Below are 26,998 nucleotides of genomic sequence, written 5' to 3'. Positions count from 1 at the left end.
GGGCAGTAACGATCCGATCGTCTGAATGGACAGCCCTAAATAAGTTTCACGAGACAAAACTGTTTGTAGTGAAGTGAAATATTAAAGTGCTATGGCAGGGGTTGGCAGAGGCGGAGGACAAGGACCGGCGGTCGGGAAACTGGAGTCCCAGATTTATTGTATCAAGTACACTTTGTTCTGCTTCAACGTTGTACTGTGGGTGGGTATTGGGAATTGCAAGTAGTGGTTCCTTCCAGCTCTATTTCTCTCAGTGTGTTTACTTTGAATTAGTTGTTAGTATTTACGGTACAGCACTAGATTCGATTTCAGAAATCCAACGACTTAATTGAAAATTGTTTGTACTGTTCGTTGTGAAACATTATTAGGTTGACTCATGGCTGATACGTTAGCCCAGTGGGTATACAGGTGGATATTAACCACAGATCAATAGTTCAAACCCGGGCAAGTACCTCTAAATTTCATGCCCTTATTTTTTTAAATATTTTGTGCTTGCTTTTGTAATCGTCAAACTTTACCATTACAAGGAGAACAGGCGTTGAACCAACAATGACTCGTAAATCTCTTTAATATAATAAATATATAACTTTTTCGATATTCGACTGGCGTGATTAAGATAGTGTCTGAAACTTATGACTAATCGTCTTAAGATATGGCGTTTACTACGTTTCCGTTGTCAAATACACGCTGCGTCATAATAAACCTATATGGATATTCTTACTGGATCCAATTTATGGCATCACATCACTTTGTTTTGTTTCTTTTTTATTTTATTCTATTTAAGTTTATTTAATCGATGCCATTGTTTTGTACATTAAAAAAAAAAAAAAATTTTACATGTTTTCTTTGTTGGTGTAAGTGCGAATAAACCTTTTGTATATATATTTAAAGTAAATAAAAGTAAAGTAAATGTCCCACAATTAGGCCTCCTCTCCCTTTGAGAAGAGGGTTTTGTGAAGCTAATTCCAGAACGCTGCTTTCCTTCATAACCGAGCGTAGGATGAATTATAAATAAATTAAACACATCGAAATTCAACGTTGGGTTTGAACCCGCAATCATGGCTAACGTGCACACGTTCAACACTGTGCCATCTCTATCTACCCATCTAATTTTTAATATCAAGCTAATCACCAAAATAGGGTCAAGCCTAATAATATAGAACCGAATCGATCTTTTCATTCGTGAAATAATTCAATATCTCATTAAATGTTATTAAGCGATGTTAACTAAAGGGCGTAAGCACCTTTATCAGTTTGATAAGCCACTTGTCCTGTTTTCCGAGTAACGGAGTCATAGTGAATCATATATAATTATTACAAACTTACCATTGTTGAATTCCTTTTATTATAAATTTAGTTATAGTTAAATAAGCAAATTGACATTTCGAAGCAAGTGGATACATCCTCCTTTGTGGTTTGTGTTATTTAATCAGACATTTAATTGCGATGTGCTGACAATACAATGGTATCTAAGATGAAAAAATATTTACCGGTTTGGATGTGTCATCCACTTCTCACTGTAATACGCGAAAGCGAAATGACGCCCGACGAGTCGGAGAGGATACGGCTGGTTTTTTGTGGGTATCCCGGTGTACTAGGGCGTGCTAGGCATCCTGGGAACCGACGAGTCTCACATACACACTTCATGTGGGTAAATCCTGGGAGCCATCCCATCGAGAAATAAAATAGTACCACCCACTCATAATTTAACTGGCCATCAATAATACTTTGTATTGCTGTTTTCCGGTTTGAAGGTTGAGTTAGCTAGTGTAATTACAGTCACAAGAAACATCTCTAAGCCTATAGGTGAATCGACCGAGTGGCTTATACTTTGACAGTTACAGTATGACAGATACACTGCTCGTCTGCTTCTTAAAATAATGTATGAACAAAACTACTCTTACTTGTAAAAGAATACGAAATCGCCACGTCAATAGTCAATAGCAATTTATGCTAAAACCTTCTCGAAACGACCTGCATGTTTTGATATATGTTTTTATATTAAAGAAGCGTTGCCAAAAAAAAAAGCCATTTATTAATAATAGAAATAATAATAGATTCAACTCTTATGAGTAACGTCGTTCGTTTTGTTGAGGTAATTGTATGTATTTCTTTTGTCGAAAGCAATTGTTCGTAATATTTGTTTTTGATCGAATGTATTTAGTTACCAGGTATTTGATCTCGATCGCTTCTGTTTATGTATTTTTTACTTTTACTTCAAAGACGAATAATTTTCTAAAAGTACAACGTTCAGAGTCGAAACATAATATGTAGACTTAAAGTTACACATCGTGCCTGTATCTAATATTATAAATACTAAAGTGAAGTTTATTACGCCTAAGGTAGATTACAGAAAAATATGGCATACTAACACCTTCTTGAGTGTTACAGGTGAAAACACGAGCAGAAACTAATAAATCATATTATTTTTTTTTTAAGTAAGTCTGATTAATTATTAAATTATATTTTATAATCATATTTAACGTTACGCTAAAGCTAATTAACGTTACGTGGTTTTAAGAAAAACTCACGACCAGGAAATTTATGAAACAAAATTAAACTTAAGAAAGTTATATAAAAAGGCAGATGTTCCACATAATTTTAGATGGACAGACGAATTATGGCCTCGGGCCGGTAATTTTGTAGAGAGGGGTAGCCTAAGGGTAGGCGCACATTGGGTAGATCTGATTTAACTTGTCATTTTATACTCAGACAATTTTTTATACGACGATATTAAAATCAACGCTTTATAGACATAGTCTTTTAATTGTATTTATTAATTATGAATGAAAGAACGACACAATCTTTTTTTTAATTCGTTTATATTTTCCGATACGATTCGAGGGACACCTACCATTTCTTGATTCATTAAATAATTTTATTTCTTATGTGTGAAGTTAGCAAAGATAATAAATAGCCTTATCAAATTCTATTTCAACGATTGCGTAGAGTCAGTCGCAATACATTCGGACATTGTGTTAAATTGTTTAATTCACATATGATATATTAAAACCGATTATTAAATTTAATTAAAAATCATTCAGTTATTACAATGCCTTTCAATCTGTTTATTTTATTTCACGAGCTGTAAAAAAACGTTGAGAAAAATGGTTTAATATGTATGATCGCGGTCATATCCGATTGTGATAATATGTATTTATACATTGAAATAATTTGAGAACAGTGGTAGTATTCTGTCCGAACAAATTCTAAACTCACCTCGGAACACGAAAGTCAAATATCAAAAAGTGATATGTGTCATTGACCTTAACTTATACTGACTAATATAATAAATGTGAAAGTGAATTTGTTTTTTTTCTAATTGTTACGCTTTAAGGTATTTTAAAACAATCATCATTAAATTTTGCACACACATTGTCGCGGACACAAAAAAAGACATAGTGGATATTCATTTATATATTTTACTTGGTGGTAGGGCTTGTGCAAGCCTGTCAAAGTAGGTACTAACCACTGATCAGTACTCAGTATTACTGTCTTCCGATTTGAAGGGTGAGTGAGGCAGTGTAAGTGCAGGTAAAAGGGACATAACATCTTAGTTCCCAATCCCAAGATTGATGCATCAATGATGTAAGGAATGGTTAATATTACTTACATCACCATTGTCCATGGGCGGTGGTGGCTACTTATCAACGGGTTTTTTAAATAAAAAAACCAACCTATATAACAACCCCCACCACCCCTTCCCATAAAAACACAAAAGTAGGTGCTATTGTGTGTTTTACTACTAGGTAGTATTAGCGTACGCAAACCAGTAACGTCACAAATGGTACATCACCTTTTAACATTTCACGCTTGCGATACGAAATGAATCATGTTTGATCATTTCAAAAGTGATTTCATTTACTGTTAAAATTTAATAATAAATACAATAGTAATTGCAATGTGTCAACACCTTTATCGTTATCTAAGGCAAACATTAGCGGCACGCGGCGTCAGCAGTAAATTGTCTTACATAACTTGCTCGATACAGCGGTTATTAAACACGGTTAATTAGGAAAATTAAACATCAACTATAAGGGTAGTGAACGAATAGGTCCGTTAAATTATTGTTTTGGTAAACATATTCATTTTATAGTTTAATCTCTTAGAACATGACTACAGATTGTAATAAATACATATATTCTAGTGAAACAGTTGATATAAATTTTGATAAGTCATAAGGGCATAAGAAATAAATTGACGATTCAATGTTTCATATATCACGTTGGAGTGAAAATATTCTGACGAAGAAATAAACAACTATTAAGTTGCATGAGTTAAGCTTGTTAGCAAACCTTCCTTAAAAAAAACTAGTAACATAGAGGGTAAGTGGTTATTTAGAAGTCATTAGTCGCAAAATGAGCACTGCCTAAAATATAAATGACTGCTTTAACTATCAATACGCTGTGAACCTTGGGATGTTACGTCCTTTATCAATAACGACACGAATAACCTCTTCAAACCAGAATAGAACAACACCGCCAAGCAGAAATACTAAGTGCTGCTTGACGATAGAAGCGTTACCTACCCAGATGGATATGCACGAAGCCCTACCACCTAGTAGGTATATGTAATAAGTATCTAATTATCTAATAACTCCACAGGAGATTGAACCTGGGACCTCAATAGTAGGACCCGTATAAGGATGTCCTTCTAACTGATTTCAGTCACGGCAACCATTATCAAAGGTGAATAGCCAACTGTACATATTATATTGCTCTAGTGTGTGCTACACAGGTGCACTTTACGTCCCCAAACTCACATAATCTAATATCTTATACGACTCTTTCCAAAATTTGAGGCAGGGCATCAATGCCTTTACCTGCTTTCCGGGACAGGGGAATTTTCACATCACCAATTGCTAAAATTCCCACTGTTACTTACAATTTATTGACAGAAAACTCAATACCTTATTATTGACCTGACCCGGCGTTTGACATACGGCCTCGATATCTGCATTATAAGCCAGACATCACTTTACCAACGAGGCAGTCAAATCTTTTAGATTTAAAAGGTAATATTTAAACGTGCAAATATGAACTCAAATTTAAGGTGAAACATATACCAAGAGGACCAATTGCAAAATGCCCACAAAATAATATTATGTTGCAGACAGTGTCTTGAAAATACGAATTTCTGTTATATTAAATACTAGTTGTATAAAGTATAGCAGCATATTAATTCTAATGTAAACATTACGTTTCTACCTTAACCTATAATAAAATATTCGCTCATTTCGTATTCAATTCGCCCACTCAGTACTTATTTTCGGTCGCTCCAGTATTTATTTCCTTTCTTAGAATTACTACATTTAGAAGCCCCTTTTTAGTTAATCATAATTGTCACCGGAAATATTTTTTTATAAACAAACTTTAATGTTGCTCGGTTTAATATAAAAGTATTACCAATTTTTGTAATCGCCCGATTAATAATATTAGCATTTTAAGTTATACCAGACTATATATATTTGTGTGTATATGTTACTGTAAAAGCTCGAACTAAGGTAAATCTTAAGATTTTCCAGTAAAACCTAAGATTTACCGACACGAATTGGTAAATGTAAGTATTTATTATAAAAGGTCGACTTTTACCATTCCAACCTAACCTAACCTAACATGTAAATCCTAAGATTTACCAAGTAAATGATGATAAAAGATCGAATCCCAAAGTTTTATGGACATTTACCATTCATGATCTTAGGTTTTACTGGAAAATCTTAAGATTTACCTTAGTTCGAGCTTTTACAGAAACATATATATATATAGGATATAAGATACGTCACTAAGGAAATGATTTGTATGAAACGCGTAATCAAAACCTTATTGTTAAAACGAGCTATTGTACTTTCGACGCTGGTTATTGAAAATGGAGATTTTTTTTTTATTTCCTGAATTAATATTATTGTAGCCTACCTGTGACATTTAAGTCACGGGCTATCAGTATGGTGAGTTTTAATAAAATCTGATTCATCATAACTATCTATGATCATTGTTGGATACGTTGGCGATGTAAGAAGTATTTTGTACTTCTTGGCAGTTTTCCTTGGGGTTTTGTCTTTTCAATATTTTGTCATTATTCCTCGACTATTCCTTGTCTATTCCATCCTTTTAAGGTCTGTCTTTAAGTTCTTAACTCAGGTCCGGTTCGATCGACTTGCCAGCATTACATGTGGAGTATTTCCCTCTTTCCATCGCAAAATAAGCCCAACCCAACACTATTACGTCAGATTTATTTTCTTGAATTTATGGCAAGTTTACATCAATCTTAGAATCAAATTGTTTTAAGCTTAAAATGCAAATAATAGCCGTGACAATATTTTAATAAAAATTCTTAAACGAAGATAATTTTATTATTGCCAAAACTTCTTATCTATTTTTTCACAAGATAATAATCAAAACCAAACATAGATAGATATAAAATAAAAAATATTTTTATAATAAATGGAATTACGATTCAACGGCGAAATGGTGCTGGCATTTTTCCCACCATTCCACGAGGTCTTGATTTGTATAGTAACCATTTTTTAACTTTATTTATATATATATATTAATATCTAAATTCGTTACTAAAGCTTGTTCTATGTATTCCGAACAGATTGATCGCTGAATAATAAATAATTTTCAACTATATTATTTATTAAATCGCCAATATAATTTTCATACAAACTGGTCTGTTCTGCGAAGAAATTGTTAAGCAAGACTTTGTCTAGTTAATTTAATATTTATATAATATATTATTTATATAATACTAAAATGATACATACGACTATTTGTTTGAAATATTCTGTTAAGTTACCTCAGTGACTGTTAAGTGCTTTTTCGTTTCAGTGAACGTTACAACGTACAACGTACAAGTTAATATAAATCTTGGATTTGCGGGTAAAAGTTTAATATTCAATGACTGGTAACTAGTACATTCGTCAGTGAAAGTGGTTGTTAATGATAAAATCGATCGTTATAAATTTTGATAAAGATAATACGGTTGAAAAAATATTTTATGTATCAAGTTTGAAAAAGTTAACTTAACTAACCTCTTAAAGTAATGAGTGTCGCGTTTATAATTGCAGAAACCTGTACAGCCTATTCTAATTTTGACATTTACTTTATTTTTATTTCTAATTTTAGCCATGACGATCTCATTGATTTATCGTAGCGTATTTTAAGTGTTCTATGAATGCAAGTAGACAAATTAAACTCACGCCCCGGTGCAATTTTATTTTGTTTAAAATCAATCGCAGCACACGATCACGGATATGAACTTTAACTTCAAACCCTATCAAACTCATGACTTTAAAACGTACGATAATCGTAATAGCGCTTTAAATTGGAGTGTCGAGCGAGTTGACGCCAAAAACGCTGAACGTCAAGTGTCATTCAAACCTGAACAATCGTTAAGGTGTTCCTGCACAAATGAGAAATAATTGCTTGAGTCGACCCGCGAGGTCACTTCCAATAATTGACTTTTGGAATTGTGCCAAGATGGATCCGTGTTCCCATTTAAAATGTCACCTCTGCATACGGTTCTATTTTTGTGACGAACTTCTGTAAAACGAAGCTATTATATCGTAGAAGGTTTATTCCTAAACATTCCAATACACTTTGTAAATAGTTTTTATTCAAATATAATTTCAAAAAGAAAATCTTTTATTTTAATAAGACTTTTTGTTATAAACTTAACTTTGATTTTGTATTTAGAACATTCGAAATAATTTCTTCCAAATTAGTTATCCGTAGCGATCATTAAAATATGTATTATTACAGAACAGGAAAGATTTATTAAAGTTTTGAAACGAATAGATAATCACAATTAGATAATTGGAATAAACTTAATTAAATCTTCCAGCAAATATACAATCGTTCATGAGTCTACGATTTCAGTTTATGACGAAAACCAGTTTGGAATGTGATTTAATTTATCTCGATTAGCGAAACATTGGAGTAATTCATTGCATTAAGTTGACGATAGATTTCAAATATATTTTTTCGTAAATCCTCTTATAGCACATGTGCCTCATTAGAACACGAAAGTCTTCTATATTTCTGACATACAGTTTAAGATATATCACAGAGTTTGCTGAACGTTAATAGCATAGTTAGGCCACCAAAAATTATCCTTTACTCATTTCGGATTTATATCATATTATAATACGATATCTACATTAAAATTGAGTAGTATAAGTATTTAATTTATTATTTGAATCTATTTTTATATTAAAATATTATTAATTCAAATAGGCTTTTTACAAGCAGTTTTGATACTTCATTATACAAGATTACTAAGATATCTCATCAATTTATTTAACACTATATAGTTCTACAGAATAATATACTCTTAATATAAATACCATTCAATATAAATACCTAGAGTCTAAGCTACTTAAATTAATAATTGCCTGTAAAAAGAAGACGCTTCCCTCGTTCAACTTCAGCAAAAAGTTCAGGATCTTGCTTCGTTGCCTTCAATTAGTTGATTATGCGCTTCAGAAAATATTAATTTAACCTTTAAAATATGTCGAATGTACTTTTACTTTTATGGAAAATTGAAATACGCAAAACTTGCAATTTAGATGTTGAATATAAGAATAAATATGTATTAGGCAAAAAGGAGGTTTTGAGAAGGGAACGATTGGGTGAGATTGAGGCAACGTTTTCGAAAAAGATAAAACAAAACGCCCACATCTTGAATTCCATGTATTTTCGCTGACTCTGGCGTCTTATTCCATTTACAAAATTTATTTTTCCGCAATGTTCTCCGTAAACGGCAACGCTAAGTCGCTGGGCGGACCCGTAAAGAAGTCACTTTTAACTGTATGATTGCAATTTATACTAAATTGGACTCTTGTTCGCTTTAACTGAAAACAAAATTCGATTATATAAATTTTGACTTATTCACCTTAAAAATAAAGCCGATTAACCCAACTCAAACGTCAAACGTTAAAAGTGTTAAGTGTTTGTTTAAAAACTTAAAATTAGGAACGGATTCGTTCCCGGGAGTTGCGTGGAATAGATAAAATCTACCATATAAGATATTCAAATCCCTTAAGTGCACGCTGCGGTTGAATTGCGAGAAAAAGTCCCATTTTCAAACGTTGTAAAAGTCTTTATTATTCGGGATTCACAGGTGTCTCAGAGGAGATACAGCGGGAGACAGAACTGACGGTTTACCTCTGGATGTGAAATCGGCGTAACATTACCGAAATAGTGCTGCTCGACTCCTGACAGACTTGTCTTGTGTTAAGACAAAATAAGTTTTATATATATTTCCGTCTAGATTTTCGTAGATGCCCTTTACTCGGTAATCTATGGTTTAATATAAAATTTAACGCGCAAAATATTCACGTATCTACATTGTAATGCCATATACGAGACGGTTTTCACGCGGCAGACAAACGCGGTGCGAGTTTTTACGATGCTATAAATTTTTAACATCACAAAAACTCTGTCTTTGGCTCCCAAAACGAGCAAAACATAGTCTACGTAGCGTCGGACAAGAATATAAATTGAGTTATATTCGATATGAAAAAAGCGATCGTTTTAATTTTTGATAGTGAATTGTATGTCACTTAAGTTAAACTTTAAAAATTCACATACATTTTTACTTTATTGTTATGTTCTTAATAATTCAACAGTTCTTACCAAATTACAATTATTTTATTGATACGTAAGCAGTTTGTCCTTCATATGACAATAAATAAAATTGCACTATTCCAACTTTGCCAATGCACCATCAACCTTGGGGAATAAAATTTTTCCTTATGCCTGAACTCACCCGGTACTCGCACATTTAAGTCGGACAACAACAATACTATTGCTGTTGGCGGAATATATGTAAATGAAGATATTTAATTACGGCTTATTATTTAGTCAATTTCCGCGAAATTACATCGTAAAGTATAATCAATTCAAATTAATTATATATCGTCCTCAACAATCCGAGTTTAAGCGTTTTTGCGATATCTTATTAAGTTCCGATGTCTTATTCAAGAAGCGAACCCACGTTAGACAGACTATTTTATTTTAACACATTTTACAGAACCGTATTTTATTTATTAGTAAATAAAATTTTTGTATTCACGTTGAAACGAAATGATTAAAAGTAATTTTAAAATAAAACTCTAAGAAACAACTGTGATTTAGTTAAATGGTGGCTATCAAATAAACTTTCGAAAACTCAAACATAATAATCGCTCCATTAAAAATAAGCCGGCTAGAATTTGACAGAATCGATTTTTCTTTGTTTCAAATTTATTAGTTAGTCGGCTTCGTTTCCAGATTGTCCCATTTATCATCGTGAGAGCGTGTATCAGCGAGTGAATTCAAGCGTTAATGGCGGTCTGGCCCTAGCATTATATGATTTTTCCCGCTGCAAACTGTACAAACGTACAAGTCAACTTTCCGCGTCATTTGGCGAGGCCCTAATGGATTGCGAACAGAGTTGTTGTCTCGACAAAGGTTTTTGCAGACAGAGTATAATGATGCGTAGATATGGCTCTTTTTTGCTTGTGAGATTATGAAGCGCTCTGGAAGACCCGCAACCGCTACAGCGACCTGATTCTTGCAGTTTTTGCTTGATTACTCTCATCTTTGATGTTCTAACTTAGAAATGTATTCGTCCTGTGTAGTAGGAAATATACAGTGAATCTAATAAAATGTTTCCTAATGAAATTATATTGTGATTTTCAAATCAGTTGTATATTAACTAAAGACAACATACGATTAAAAAAAAAATACAATTGAAATCTGTTATTTGGTTCCGTATTAAAATTATTGCCTGTTTTTGTTTGTCTATCGAAAAAGTCTTGTGATAACTAACCTACTGAAATTTCAAAGATTACTCAAGACGGGAACGCATGTGAACAAACAGTACCCTTAATACGAGTTTGACAGTTAACTTTAAGTAATTTACTTTCGATTTTCTTTTCATACAAATCATATTAGCGCCCCAAACGTAAACGCAGAGGAACTAAAATCGGTAGTAAGAGTTTTTATAATTAACGTTATCAAGTTTGAAGTCGAAATAACGGGCGGTTTTCGACATTTTGGTAGTACGAGTAACACTTTTGACAGATTTACGCATGTATATTGACGTTTTCGTTAATTTCTTATCGAGTTTGAACTCACATGATTTATTTAGGTGAGAGCAAGTGAAACTTTATTTTGAAAATTAACTATTAAGCGTGTGAGGCAAAAAAGCAACAAATTTCAATTCTGCGGTGAAATTTATCTTTAATTAGCCGTATTTTAAACGTACATATTTTCTTGAGAATTGCCTTAGAAAAAAGTTAATAAGTATTTGTGTTAACATGTGAAAAAGAAATGAATAATAAATATTAATTTATTTTAAATATATTTACAAATATGATACAAACGCAAGGTGAGTCTAAATTTAAAATTTATTTTTAAATGGCATCCTAACACGTTATTTAATTACATTGAAAATAAATGATAATTGTGTAAAAGAATTTAATTTGTTGTTAAATTGCTTAAAGTAGAGAACAAAATATTAAAACAAAAGATATAATTGTGATATGTATATTGTTTAAATGAGTATTTTCAAAAACAATAAAAATACTTTTTTTTTATACTCATTGGTTTATGGCAGTTGAGAATGCTTTGAAGATATGATGGGGATCATGCATAGTATTATTAATTAACTATTATTCTTTAGTGTAATCATTTTAAAACAAAATAAATATATTTTTCCGGCTATCAGTGTATCTATCCTTTATTCCGAGCAGATACATTATTAATGATGATTTGGTTCAGACAACATCCAAAAAACAATTGACCATGAATTGAATCTACATTTCTACATAATTTCTTTTTTAATATATAATATAAATATACTAAAAAATGGATTTGTCTCTTTATTGAATATATGGTTCCTGTGATTTTATAAAATGAAATTGAATTAAGAATGATTTAAATTTAATTTTGCATCATTATATAATAAACATCTATACATACATATATATAAATACTATTCACTATTGTGATTTGTTATGAATACTCTAATAAATAATCAACTTCAAAAACACTCTTATTGTTTAGTAAAATACTATGTTTTTGTTATTTATACTTTTTCAATAATGGGGTATATTAAAACAGACAATTAAAACTATTAACTCTTTATTGTTTAATTGAAATAAAAAGTTTATGTACTTATGTACTACATATAATTATATTTTAGGAAAAATAAAACACAAGTTATGAAATAATTATTATTTGTTTTAAATATATTAAACTATATTTTTACAAAGGTTCTTGAAGTTATAGATGTAGCGTCACACTGGAAAATGCAGCATGAATGTATTTGTAGTAGTGTCTAGGTTTGTATTTCTTCTTTGGAACTGTAATCACAAACAATATTTTTTTATTAAATAATTCACAAACATATAAAATAATCACGATAATAAAATAATTATAATTAAAATATATTTAAAATAATAATTATAAATAATAGAAATATGAAATAATAAAAAAAATATTAGGTCTATATATTTAATGATAATTAGATATGCATATTATTATGATATACTGAAAAGCAAACATCATTTGGGTATTATCAATATAACATAATCATTTAAACATAAGTTTGAATTGGTTAAGTTTGATTTATTATGGAATTTTTCACACAAAAAAGAGGATATTATCTATAAAATTATTCTATGTATGTTTGTTTAAATTAACACACAAGACACATCGCAATTTAACGCGAAGTAAGCCACTTAGTCTCAAATTAAACTTTATAAACAAATTAGAACAACAATTTAAATAAGTATAAGTATATCAACGTAAAATTGTAAAGAAATTAAATTTACAATACTTGTAGGTTAGGTTAGTTACAGTTTAATTCAAATTCCTCTATATTAAAAACAATATATACTGTTTATAAGTTTTTAAAACGTTTCTAATCTCTATTATAAATTTACGGTCCTTACAATTATTACGGATCGTATTGTATATTAAGCGTAATAATAAATTTATGTTTACATACCTCTTGATGAATTTTATAATAATTTCAAACTCCGATAAATTAATCTTTAAGTCAATCATGTTTCAATGTAATTTCTTCTTTTTTCACCACTACTAAAACACTTACAAATTAATACATTCGAAGTTTTTATTTCTTTTAATAAAATAAACATTGTAAAATAAGATAATATAACCTTCAAAATTTTAGAGACAATACTTTGCGACAAATGTCAAATACAATAAAAATGGCCGAATATATTTTTCTCACCTTTTTTAGCGCGTGTAAGTGAGATGGAAATATAAATTGTGGTGTAGTCTATTTCGAGTAGCTCGACGGTTGTCATGGTTTTGACGCAAACGTGTAATGTCAAACTCATACTACCGAATACAAATACTTCGTAAACGTTTTCAAGAAGTCGATGCGTTATTAACGGATGAAGTATTGAAACTCGTACTAGGGGTACTGATGAATAAGCCAACTCGCTTACGTATTTATAATTCAAGTTTCCGCTCGCGGCTTTGCCCGTGTAAGGGTAGGGGGATTCAGGTGTTAGGTCATTTTTTATACTGGAAAAAACGAACTATGTGCTATGCTATATTACCTTTGTGCTATTCCAGATAAATAGATAGATAGATAATATTAGTAAGATTAGTGAAGTTGGCCGATATCATCACAGATAAAAATTCAAAGCCGTTGACCAAATCTCGGTCTATTTTATGGATCTCTAAAAACTGTAATCAATCATGTTTTAAATATGGAAAAATAAAATGTTATCAATTTAAATATTTAAAAGTCAAAACTTAATTGCCGTCCAATAAAAATAACAGCACAACAGTGCATGCTGCATCAGTCTTCATCGTCATCCGTATCTCAGTAAAACTCAACGGAGTCGAGCTGCTATAAGAATCTTTCACTAATTTCAGTATATACGAGTAAGTCACGAACGAAGTTCAAACAGTTACTTTCAGGTTAGCTTCAAAATATTTTCTATTCTCCGTCTTTTATAAATGAAGACACGGGCATTAATTTTTCATGTTTGTACAAAATAAGTCCGACAAACGAAATAAAAATTCTATTACGAAGAAAACAGACAGGAGCAGTTAAATATTGTACAAGTTTGAATAAGGTAAGAAAGTTTGCCCGATAGTTGATGTTCCGCAATTTGTCAAAAACACTGAGGCTACATTTTGAACAAGATATTTCTGGTATAACTAAAATACTCCACGTAAGTTTAAGTTAAGCTCTGACGTATTTCAAATGTCTACCATAAAAATTAGAAACTATAAACAATGACGCCACTATGTTCAAATAGAGCTTTATAATAATAATAATAAAATAAGATGTCTTCATTATATTTTAAGGAATGGCACATACCCGTCCGTTCCTGAATATTTTATAAAAGAAATATAACAGTCTTTAAATGGACCACTTCTGAGCTTGGAGCTTATTCCTCAAATTTGATATGAGCCTTGATGTTGGATACACATGTGGTAGAATTTCACAATATTTTCTTTCATTGCCGAGCTATAAAATAAGTATGAAAAGACTGTTGTGTTTGCCCAGTTTGTAAATCCAATCTGCACGAGTTCTCGGCAATCGCGGCTCTGACGTAAGTAATTATATTTATTATGAACAAACTTCATCACTCGTATCATTGATCGTATATTAAATTCGAATATAGATTGTCTAGTACTGATAAATCCTTCATAATCTGAGTTTCTTTTCACCTTCAAAACATAAGCAGGTTCTAACTAGGGCTTTTTTAAGTATGTCATATTCTTTAAAGAAAAATCTTACATTAACAAATTAGTAGTCTCAGCCCTAACGATATATTGATACTTTATTACATTCATTTAAGAATAAAAGTAGAAAAACAAAATCAATTATCACAAAAAATAAATAAAAAGCGTCTTTGTGTTAAAGACGTTCGTCGACGTTAAAGAAATTATTTGTAGTTCTAATTAAATCCGATTAACCTTTTACTCCATACTACACAGTATAACATGGAATCATTTTTGTAGATGCAATTCCTGAAGTGTAACTGATTTGGCTGCAAAGAGAGCAAAATAACAAGTTCATATCGTGTCACGTTTCGATGCTTCCGTCTCGTTGCGAATATGGAAGATATGTGTCCATTTGGAAAAGAAAAAGAAAGCAAATGAGTAGAATTTGTCGACGCGATTTCACGTCACACAATGCGAGCGCCATGTCGCAAAATTGATACAAATTGTCAAAGAAGTTGCACGTTATATTATATTTTAAAGTGAAAACTCTTTGGCAGTAAAACTTCAAGGTCGAATTGGATAGCAATATTTCTGTACGAAAAGTTTTCAAAATGAAATACTTTTGACACTAAAATGATTTTCCGTTACTTACGGGAACGCTACGGTATACTATAATAAAAAAAACATATAGTCCATTTATAACACATCCCGTTTTAAAACCCATTACGGTATTGACAGGACCATTTCTTTTGAGAATATTTTGGCCGGTTTATCGATAGTGATAACATTTCGCAGACCATTTTACATTTACCTATTACATTATATTAATAGCCTAAAAATTTCTCTCCCTTTGAGGAGAAGGTTTTTGGAGCATATTCCACCACGCTGCTCCAATGCGGGTTGGTGAAATACACATGTGGCAGAATTTCGTTGAAATTAGACACATGCATGTTTCCTCACGATGTTTTACTTCACCAACGAGCACGAGATAAATTTTAAACACAAATTAAGCACATGAAAATTCAGTGGTGCTTGTCCGGGTTTTTAACCCAAAATCATCGGTTAAGATGCACGCGTTCTAACCACTGGGCCATCTGGGCTCATTTTTTTTACCTATTTACCTATTATTCAATTTGAAACAGATGTTATGTAACTTCAAAATCAACCTTGCAAAATGACAAAAGTGCTTAGGACAGCCTGCTTGAATAAAGTATATTTTGATCTTGTACATCCGGTACTTGATTATTCTTCTTAAAATGATATTTATACCCGTACTCCCTTTTATTAAGGGTTTATTACATGAGCTTAGGCATAATACAGCAATAAATCAGCAAAGTAATCAGAAGACACGTCGATGTTAGCAAACAAAATATAAGAAAAGGGAAAGTGACTTAACTTTTATCTATAACAATCCAGGAAGGCAAAAACAAGGCTATTATATGGAATCGATCTAAGGATATCCATTATTCTCGAAATAAAGTTGTTATAAGCAAACAACTAGCAAACGATGTTTTGATCTAATTGGATTAAAGTAACACATGAAAATATTTTATTTGGCGATTCGATGATGTGACGAAAAACAATAGTGTCTTAATGATTCAAGCAGTCTTAAATCTTCCAGCTACCAAATGAGCTTTCAAGAATTTTTATCTATACATATAATAAAATTGGAGTGTCTGTTTGTAATATAAAAATAATCGCTTTTACTAAATGCATATGTATATATGTTTATAAACGGTTTATATTCCAAAATTATTATTTTTTTCAATTTTTGTCTGTCTGTCTCTTTGTCTCGGCTAATCTCTGCAACGGCTGGACCGATTTTGATGGGACTTTCACTGGCAGATAGCTGATGTAATAATTCATCAGCCTACTACTTTCCACTGCTGGACATAGGCCTCCCCTAGAGCGCGCCACGTTGCTCGGTCCTCTGCTTCTAGATGTAATAAGGAGTAAGTTAATCTTTACTCACTGTTGCGTCACAATATATTTACAACCATATTATATATATTCACAGTCGCATTGATCACTTTGATAAAATCAGTGATAATCATTGTATGTGCACAAGAAGTAAGGTTTAGCTTATAACGCCAAGTGTTCGACTCCACAAAGTCAATAAATCCTTCTTGGGGCAAGGTATCCGTTTCTATAATAAAATTTAGCAGACATTTTTAACTTGGCCGTTTCATAAATTTAAATAATTTGTAAAAAATACATTGGTAAAGAAGGCATATTATTCAATACAAGATTATATTGATGATAAAAAAGCGTGAAGTTAATGCTTGTTGACTTCCAGGCAGGAGACATAACATACATATATAATTGCATTTAACTAACATGACTGTATTTTTAAATGTTGAAAAAGAGTAACTACTGAGTTTATTGCCGGTTCTTCTCGGTGGAATCTACATTCCGAACCGATGGTAGCTTCACTTAATATAGTTTGTTAAATGACGATTCAAAAGTGTTTGTAAAAGCCTAATTGAATAAATTATATTTTGATTTTGTATTGATTAGTTTATGGCCATACTGGCCATAGTCAATTTTTTGAAAAAAAACTATAGAAAAATTTACAATAGTCTTTCTTAGCTAAATTCTTTATGAATAAGGATTAAGATGTTTTTCAAAAGCTAACTTATGCGATTATCGTTTCGATAAATTCGAGGTAACTGTTGGCAGTAAAAATCGTGGAATTGCGTATTTCCGGCATAAAAGTTTATGGCACTCGCGGAATTAATGAGATTGTAAAAGTTATACATAGATCAGGCATAGTTTTATAGTTGTTTTTAAAATATAATGGGGTTATATTGAGCTTTTCCACGAGTTATAGGATTAACGTAAACAAGCTTTAATAATGTCAAACTTTATTGCTTTTAATTATATGTCTACATAGATTGTCAAAGCTAAAAACTCATCAAAAAAATAGTGGGCAATTGTTTTCTACATAAGAAGTACACGCACACTAGGATTATAAAGTTGGCTCGTTATTTTAGTTCTTTTGTAGTGCGAAAATCAATCTTGATATATTAAATTATTTAAGCTTTTGGGGTATACCCAAATATATTATATTAAAACTTGTTTTTTGAGGGTGAAAAATCCTCTTTGAAACATCAATCGTGTACTATGTTGTTACTGTGTCGTAAATTATCGTATTTGAAAAAGGGACAACAACTGAGTTTCTTACCGGTTCTTCGGCGCATTCTCATCAACATTCTGAATCAGTTGCTCAACATTGAATTTTATCGTGAGACATGAATCACTTTTTCCTTAAAATAATATTTGGCTTAAAGGTAAATAATAGTGTTTATTGCTTTAAAGTCGGGGTTTAAGTGCTAAAATGGAACACGCACTTTTTTTTTTTAAAAAAACTTGCATATTATTATTGTTAATAAAAAGAATAACAAATTCTGCGGAGTAAATTAATTTACAATCAAATAGACAATTAGGTAATATTGGACCCAATATTAAAATTAAATTCTTTTCGTTTTTAGTGCAAATTATCAAATATAAATAAATATATTTGAATTATTTCAAGACTTCATTATCGTAGATAATTTAATAAAACGAATATTTATTATTATATGTAGTTTTAAAAACTTAGCCTACTTATTTATAAAGTTAATACAGCATCCATGTACCGTAAATCTCTTAAAGTTATTGGCTCTATAGCTTTTTGTATCTCTTTGAAAAAATGCTCTTATGAGTTTCACTTAGACAAATCGGGGTATGTGTTACTCGCTGTTGCGTGAAATGTTTGCAACACACCATATCGGATCACGCACTAAAAAATCCAGCGGTACCCACTTCGCCTCTTCGGAAAGCATCACGGGATCTCTTGGGGACGGCCATGGCGCTCTGACGGTTGACCCATCTATGTCTCTAAGGATTTCCGGAGTACATAGAACCCCCATACTACCATAGGCCCTATGTCTAACCATGTCACATTGGACTATGAGATAGAAGTAACAGTGTCACGCTAGGTGCAGTTACTTGTATATAGTAGACACAATTTGGCACAATATTAGTAAGTCCAAATGTGGACCGGCATTGACTAATCTTTGAGATTGCCATCGCTGAATTTCCTTCAGAAGGACTAGTAAAACTATAAAGACTATAAGCAGTAGTAAACATAATTAGCACATGGGCAATCTCAAATTTTAATTAATATATTTTTTTTTTGGTTGCAGTTATTTGGCGTGTCAATATTCGCGCTATGTCTCTGGATATGTCTCGAACCAGGTTTCAACGAGTGGATGAGGATATTGGAGCTACAGAAGTACTTCATCGGTATCTACATAATTCTAATCGGGTCGCTTGGCATCATGGTGGTAGCTTTCATTGGATGCGGTTCAGCGTTAATGGAGAACGTGTTTCTGTTGCTAGTGGTAAGGCCTCATATTTTAATATAAGTTTAGAAAACTTTACAATACTGTTATTATTTTTTAAATATTTTATAAACTTTTCCAAAATCAAACAATTAATCTCTAGTTTCTTAATCGTCGATCATAATAAGATTAACTAATTTTGTTTTAAACTTAACGTTCATTGGTCGTCTATTACATCCCCAGCTATCATCAACCAATTACAATTCAGATTAAACTCAAGTTAGTTGATTTTACTTTGATCAGTCTTTCAAAAACTGACGATAAGTCTACAATATTTTTTTTACGATATCCGTATTTAAAAAATATAATGCATTTAATTTTGCATACCGAATGATACTATAAAGGTCACAGTATAAAACAAAAAGTATCTTCCTTTATTTTGATTACAATATTATAAAAAAAAAACTTAATAAAACCATCAAGAAATGACGTCATAATAATTTTATATACACTCAATTTTACATAATCCTTCGGCACTTCTATCTATTTTAATTTCTTTTTTTATAGTTTACAGCGACACAATGCGCTTTATTCGTGTTTGGGCTAGTGGGAGCATGTGTCGTATTAGACTTCTCGACGTACGACTCCAGCATTCAGCCACTCATCAGGAATGTCATCCTTAGACTCGTAAACAACCCTCAACATGAAGGTAGCCGGGAGATACTTAGGATGGTACAAGAAGGTGTAAGTATTCGATATTTTTAAACTCTTTTATTTTAAATAGTAAATAAATAAATATAAATATTGGACAACATCACATACATTACTCTGATCCCAGTGTTAGTAGCAATAGTACTTGTGTTATGGAAAATTAGAAGTAACGACGGTAGCACAAACACATAGATCATAGAAAACTAATGAACTTTTTCTACATCGACTCGGCCGGGAATCGAACCCGGGACCTCGGAGTTGCATACCCATGAAAACCGGTGTACACAATACTCGACCACAGAAGTAGTATGGTTTATTATCTATACTTATTTTTTAACCTCAACCTCTAATATACCTAAGAATCAATTTCAATTAAAATCAGTTCAATTTGTAAAAATAATTTAGCATTGTTCAGATATTAAGAACACAAACATACAAATAGCAAACATAGCAACGCGTATGGTGAATATAACCCTCGAGAGAGGAGCAGTAATGTCGGTGAAAGCAGACGGGACAGTTAGTATTATGTAGCAGAATTGTTGCATTAGATTGATCTGCTGATTGACAAAGGTTAGAGTTAATCAAGCTACATCCCTAATCACTAATTACAATCATCAAACATAAATATAAGTAAACTGTATGAGAACTTACCATCAGTTATGATTTGAGTTAAGAGAAAGCATAATAAAAATTAAAAAAAAAAATTAAGGCAATGAGATTATACTGTTCACCTACGCCGAGTTACAAACTTTTCGTGAGAAAACATCTAAACATTCTGCCTCTACGTTCTCATACTTGTCAGTGACGCAGTACACAGAAAACGGGACGGATAGTGCAAAGCAAGTTATTGTCTATTATTAGAAATAATAACTTCGTGACACGCCATGTTACCACGACCAGGTTTAAGATAGAATACGTAAGACGAGACAAATATTACGTCATATTTTGCTATTACGGTGATCCATAATATGAAAACTTTTTTGTCAACTGTCAATTGAAACTAAGATATTTTGAAATGACGATATTTGTTTCTTTTTTTTTTTATTGTAATGAATCAATTTTGTCAATTATTCCAAAGACACACATCAGGATCAAAGATATACGTTTATGTTAAATTGACTGGAATATAAGTAGAAATGGATATCGAACGAAATTAAAATATTATGCTTTAATCAAGTTGTGTTGGTTTTCAATATGTTCATTTAAATTTAGATAAATTAAATATTATATATAACATCACTTTGCTACATAGTCGAAATTGTATAAAATAAACTTTAAATAATAGATACCTAACTACCAGAAAATTTCAATAAATATTTATTTATGTATGTAAACACAACCGGCATATTTACGATAGTAGACTAGAACAGTGTATATATATAATGATGTACAATATAGGTACGAGTATATACTGTACACCATTATAGGTGTTTACAACAATAAAATTAATTAATAAAGGCAGCACGAAAAAACAAATATAAAAAAGATACAAACTAAACGATGTATGTATATTTCTTCATATTAGGGCGTGTTTCCAACGACATAGGTCTATATTAGAAACTTTATGGAATTCTTCAAAAAAATCACAAAAATGTCATAACGTTGTATCAAATTGCATAAAAATATGATATTACAGAAAATACTTATTTTCCAATCGTTGTGACGCAGCTTTATAACTAATAAAGTAGCCGTCATTGATTGCCTTACCTAATGTAGAGCGAGCAGGTGCAACTAATTCATATACTATCAGCACATAATATAATCCAATCGAATTTGAATAATTAATTGAATTTCATACATAAACACATTATTGTAATTGTACGTTTTGAAATAGCTATTAATTTTGATCAGCATGAATTCAATGTATAATTCTATTTATGTTATGTAAGCTTTTTAGGTTTTATATTTTATACTTTTAAATCTAAACGAAATGGTTGAAATTACTCAAAAAAAAACGAAGCAATTTACATAGAACGAAACTAAAGAAATATTGCTGTTTAAAAAGTTAAAAGTGACTCTGAAAAAACGATCAATATATATTTTTAAACGTAATTATTAAGCAAGTGTAGCACTTCCATATTGAATATTTTTGACTTTGACTTTGTAAAGCGACTTGGCTATATACTATATAGAGAATATTTCTACGTCTGTATAGAAAACTAACTAATCAGATCGCCCTTTTATTAACTAGATTCTATTCAATCACCTGGACGAAGTAAATAGAATTCGTGAGCACTATAAATAAAATGGGACCATAACGTTCTTTATCTACGCAGTGTCGCCTGACATATCGAGGCGAAATCAAACCTTACCCAAAATACATTTACTAAATGGACAGTCGATGTTGAAACGTAGCGTAGGTTTGCCGTTAGGGACGTCGGTACTAATCAAATGACCTCGACGCGCGTTCACGATGTCCGATTGAATATTGGAACAAAAATCTCGTCAAAATCGCAGATATCCGTTCCATTTGATTGTCAGCACAATCTGATTCCACCTTTTAAAACTTTTAAGTGGTTTTGTTAATTATCTACCTATAATTATTATTTTATATTTAATTTCTCTATTCTTAGATTGTTTCAAAACACAATGATGTACTTTAATCAAGGCCTAACCGTATTAACTAAATACCAATCTTTAAGTACAATAATACATTGTATAATATATTTTTTTCTTTTATCAAAGCCAGCTAATTTCGTTTTTTTTTTTTTGTTTCGTGTTTACATATTAAACTGAAAGTAAAGTTTAATTTTACCTTCTATAAGAATTTGCCTTAATATTCCATAGATAAACTGTAATATTCGAATAGATTTAAGACTTTATGAATAAACGATACGCATTCAATAAATATCTTCATTTGTATAAATATTTATTAAACGTCTGTGATAGTAGATTGTTTATCTTTACATAAAGTGATAAAAATAAATTATTATCGGAAAACACGTTTGTTTTCGTCTACCTTTATCTTACTGTTTTTTAAATAAAGAATATGTTGCTTTGTTTAACTATTAAATCGATTTAAAGGGAAATTACCATTACCCTCTGATTAAAGGCCCAAGTGACATAATAATATATCTTAGATGCAATGATAGGCTGCACATTAATGGCGTAGAAATTGAATACTTCTTGGAGTGAAATAAAAAAACAACACTTATAAATATAATAAGTATCTATGTACAGTAACTCTTTCACTATGAAAACTGTCAAACTCTGGAATGCACTACCCACTGATATACGGCGGTTTAAATCCTTGCCATCCAAGCATCGTTTGGGAAACTATTATCTATACATATCTCAATATATGTAATATGTTAGTATGAAATAACATGTAGTTTATAATTACGTATATATATTTTGATATATTATATTGTATGTGTGTATTATTGGGATGTAGTTATGTGTAGTTCATTATTATACTTTAGTATAAATATTCTTATATTATAGTTTTTATCTCTATCTATTTTTACACTATTTGTACACTTACCTGTTTTCGTTCTAAGCTTCAATCACCAAAAGGTGTCTTATGTCTCTTAAGTATTCATGTATTGTGCAATAAAGTATTTTAATTTAAAAAAAAAAAAAACCTTCATTCATATAACTAAATTACATTATTTGTATACGATTATCTGCAAATACAACAATCATGTGATCTATCTTACACCATATACATATTACTTATCATATCGTATATTGAAAGGACTTATAGCTAACTATATGTTACTACGAGCAAGATATACATAATCTAATACAAACATACATGAACAGTAATACCATGTAGCCATGTTATGAAAAGCCTATATAAAACAATAATTGAAGTACTTAACTTAGAAGTAGTCGCTTCGGCGGCACGACCAACATTGCCCCCTGGGACCAATCATGAATCTTTTATATCTCGGTTGACACAACATAGGACTTACTTAAAATAATTTTCCACCCACCCTCAATTATTGATTAGTACACAACACTTATAATAAACGAGTAAATACTTTTTACAAACATGATTCAATCGCCATTAAAATCTTAATAATCAATCAAGTGCTACTCTATGAGCGAAGATCATTCATCATTGAATTAACATTTTTTTTTTTTGGAACGAAGTTCTTTTATATGGCTCACAGTGGAGTGTACTAGAAGAGAAATCGTAAGAAAAAAGCGGTATACCCCCACCACACGACCTATCCCTTCCTTCCTCTTACGCTCAGTCTCTTTCTATTTTATGTAGAAGCAGGCTGTCCCAAGACACTTCTCGTTTTCTTTTTCGTTTGGTTTTTTTATCATATTTTTGTTGTAACTCATTGTAACCCAGTGGACGGTACTGAAGCACATCCATTTTTATACCGCTTAAGCAAGTACCATGACGATTTTTTTGAGTGTTTTATTCGCGGGTTCTTCACACGTCCGAGGTTTATTTCCAAAACGGTGGTAGATTTTTGACAATTTAGTAGATTTTTGATAAGTAAATGTTACGCTTCTACATATATTAAATAAAAAAAAATTGTCCTTCATATTCTCCCGTGACAATTCTTTATTTTTATAGTAGCTATAATAATATTTAAAAATAATATAATAATTTTTCAAACAGATCGGCTGCTGTGGAGCAGACGGTGCGATGGATTTCATAAGCATGAACAAACCGTTACCATCTGAGTGTCGTGATTCAGTCACTGGCAACGCTTACTTCCACGGTTGTGTTGATGAGCTGACGTGGTACTTAGAAGGAAAGACCGGCTGGCTGGCTGGCATCGTTCTTGCGTCTTGCATGATATGTGTAAGTTTTATTGAAGTAAGAAGTAAGATTCGTATAGAGCCGAGATGGACCAGTGGTTAGGTTAGGTTAGGTTGATTAAAGATTCAAATCCAAGCAATCACCACTTGATTTTTATATGCTTAATTTGTGTTTATAATTTACCTGGTGCTCGGCGGTGAAAAAAAACAACGCACGGAAACCGATATATGTCTAATTTCAATGAAATTCTGCCACATGTGTATCCACCAACCGCATTGGAGCAGTGTGATGGAATTAGCTACAAAACCTTCTCTCCAAAGGGAAAAGAAGCCTTGCAACAGCCCACTGTTGCAATTCAAAAAGACCAGACGCCACCATTTTTTCACATGCTCAATTCATCTTCAATGGAGTTTGGACATGGACAGCATCGGAATTATTAGGAAATCCTAATAATTTCCTAATAATAATTATGCTATCCATGTCCAAATTGAAAAAATTGTGGCGTTCGGTCTTTTTGAACACGTGATCTGATGACCTACTGTGATTTGCTTGTTCTTAAACTAATGAAGAAAAAAACATTTTCAGAACTTGAAAACAACACACTCATAAATGCGAAAATTATAAATATACGTCAGAAAAAATCTAATTATTTATGGATTAATATAATAGGCGGATCGTAGTACAATATTTCTTTTTCTTTTCAGGTCATAAATGCCGTCATGTCATTAGTTTTAATCCAAGCGGTCAAGAAAGAAGAAGAAGAATCCGTCGTATATAAAAATTAATCAATAAATATTAATACTATATTAAAAATAATTAAGCTTATAATGTTATAGAAATTTATTTCCAAGACGAAATTTTTATTTTTAATATTTTAATTAATTATTTTTTTAATAATAGATTATTACAAGTTTTTATCAATATTACTTGTTGAATTTCCGTTCCCATCGTTTTATACAATTAGTTATAATTATAATACATTTAATGATAATAGCTGTAATAAAGTTGATATCAACAATATGGTTTTTTTTTACAACAAACTCGACGCGTCCACGCTAATGTTGTCACTTGTCTCAATTCAAAGTGGGTGAAACTGCGCATATCGTTATATATATATATATATATATATATATATGTATAAGTGTGTGTCGCAGGGAAGTAGCTTAATTAGCCATCCAATGAAACGCCTAGCCACTTCACGTCACTCAGCCAATTCATTTCAGTTCATAGAATAGGGATTTGACTTTTTATTGAAAATTCACTCAAAACTGACTATCTTAACTCCGACTCTATGTGGTCTTGTCGGCCTTACCCCTAGAGTGTTTTTTTAAAGGCCAAAGGCGCGTAGGGGGAAGATTTATTAGCCGGTGTCATTCAGGAGGCTATTTGAACAGCGCCCTTTAGTAAAGTGTCTAGGCTGTCAATTAAATGGCTAATTTAACCAGTTGACTGCGACATATACATATATTTAACGTATATTGGTTTGGTTCTTTAGTTTGACGATAAATAAAAAAGTCTTCTACTGACTTATTAGTATTGATTTTCGATTTATGTTCACAATAATTTCCTGTTTGTCACTTACCATTGTAATTTTGTCGATGTGATAAAATATTAACGTTTTAAGATATTTAGTATTAGTTGGATTGAAAAAAAAGGTACGCGTTTAGTATTTTTTTTCCATCAGGCAGAATTAAATTGGAGGAATGCTTAATAAAAATTAATGGTTATCACAAGAATTTATAATTAGAAAACCAATACAAGAAATCAAATAAATGAAAACGTAGAGTTCCGTGAATATTGTATATATATATTATTTTTATTACATATTCTTAATGAATTAATTATATTCTATACGAGCCACGCTCACAAGGGAGCAGAGAGCTGAGGCAGAGCTGGCATTACGGCATAAGAGATTGTCACGCTGTTTGCCATTACGGCCTACGAGCCAATTTTACCCCCCAGACGCGTCAATAGATTGTTCAGAATAAAATATTGATAAAATGCTACTAATTGCCACCGTCTTTTTCGACTCAACTAAAAACTAATGTCATTGACCTATCTCCGCAATTTTATCCTTAGGCATTTCTAAAAAGTCACAAATGTTATGTATGTACTTGTTGAAAATAAATAAATTACATTAATTATTATTGCTTACGACTTAGAAATAAAATAATTCATTTAATTTGATTTCCTAATTTGTTACTTAATTGCATTATTATAAGAATGTTATGTTTCAATTTTCATTATTTTAGAATTCAATCTATTTCATTATTTAACTTAAGATCAATGTTGTTTTCACCTTTAAAGACAGACCAGATCCTATTCTTTCGTTTGTAGTTACATATTATAGTTCTGTAACCTATTTTAGTGGTTAATTTTAAGTGCTTAGCGAAAAGTTGTTAGAGTAACAATTGCAATAAATAAATAAACTTAAAAAGCAGGTAAAATATAATATTTAGAAATGTTTGGAAGCGATAAATTATAAACAAATAACTCAGATATCTCATTAACTTTTGAAAACAAGTTGTACAAATAGTTAC

The 26,998-nt window shown here is 31.3% G+C and overlaps 1 protein-coding gene across 1 annotated transcript; it reads left to right on the top strand.

The window, feature by feature from the left end:
• Window positions 1–25,478, top strand: LOC113397300 (tetraspanin-2A). Its single transcript, XM_026635592.2, has 5 exons — window positions 1–199; window positions 18,884–19,081; window positions 19,589–19,765; window positions 24,315–24,500; window positions 25,163–25,478. Exons 1-5 carry the CDS (start codon window positions 92–94, stop codon window positions 25,241–25,243), a joined length of 750 nt encoding a protein of 249 aa, XP_026491377.1. The 5' UTR covers window positions 1–91; the 3' UTR covers window positions 25,244–25,478.
• The last annotated feature ends 1,520 nt before the right edge of the window (window positions 25,479–26,998 follow it).

Source organism: Vanessa tameamea, chromosome 3, assembly GCF_037043105.1.
Source record: "Vanessa tameamea isolate UH-Manoa-2023 chromosome 3, ilVanTame1 primary haplotype, whole genome shotgun sequence".
Taxonomy (NCBI): Eukaryota; Metazoa; Arthropoda; class Insecta; order Lepidoptera; family Nymphalidae; genus Vanessa; species Vanessa tameamea.
Note: the sequence above shows the minus strand (reverse complement) of the source record. Positions and strands in the feature narration are given on the sequence as shown.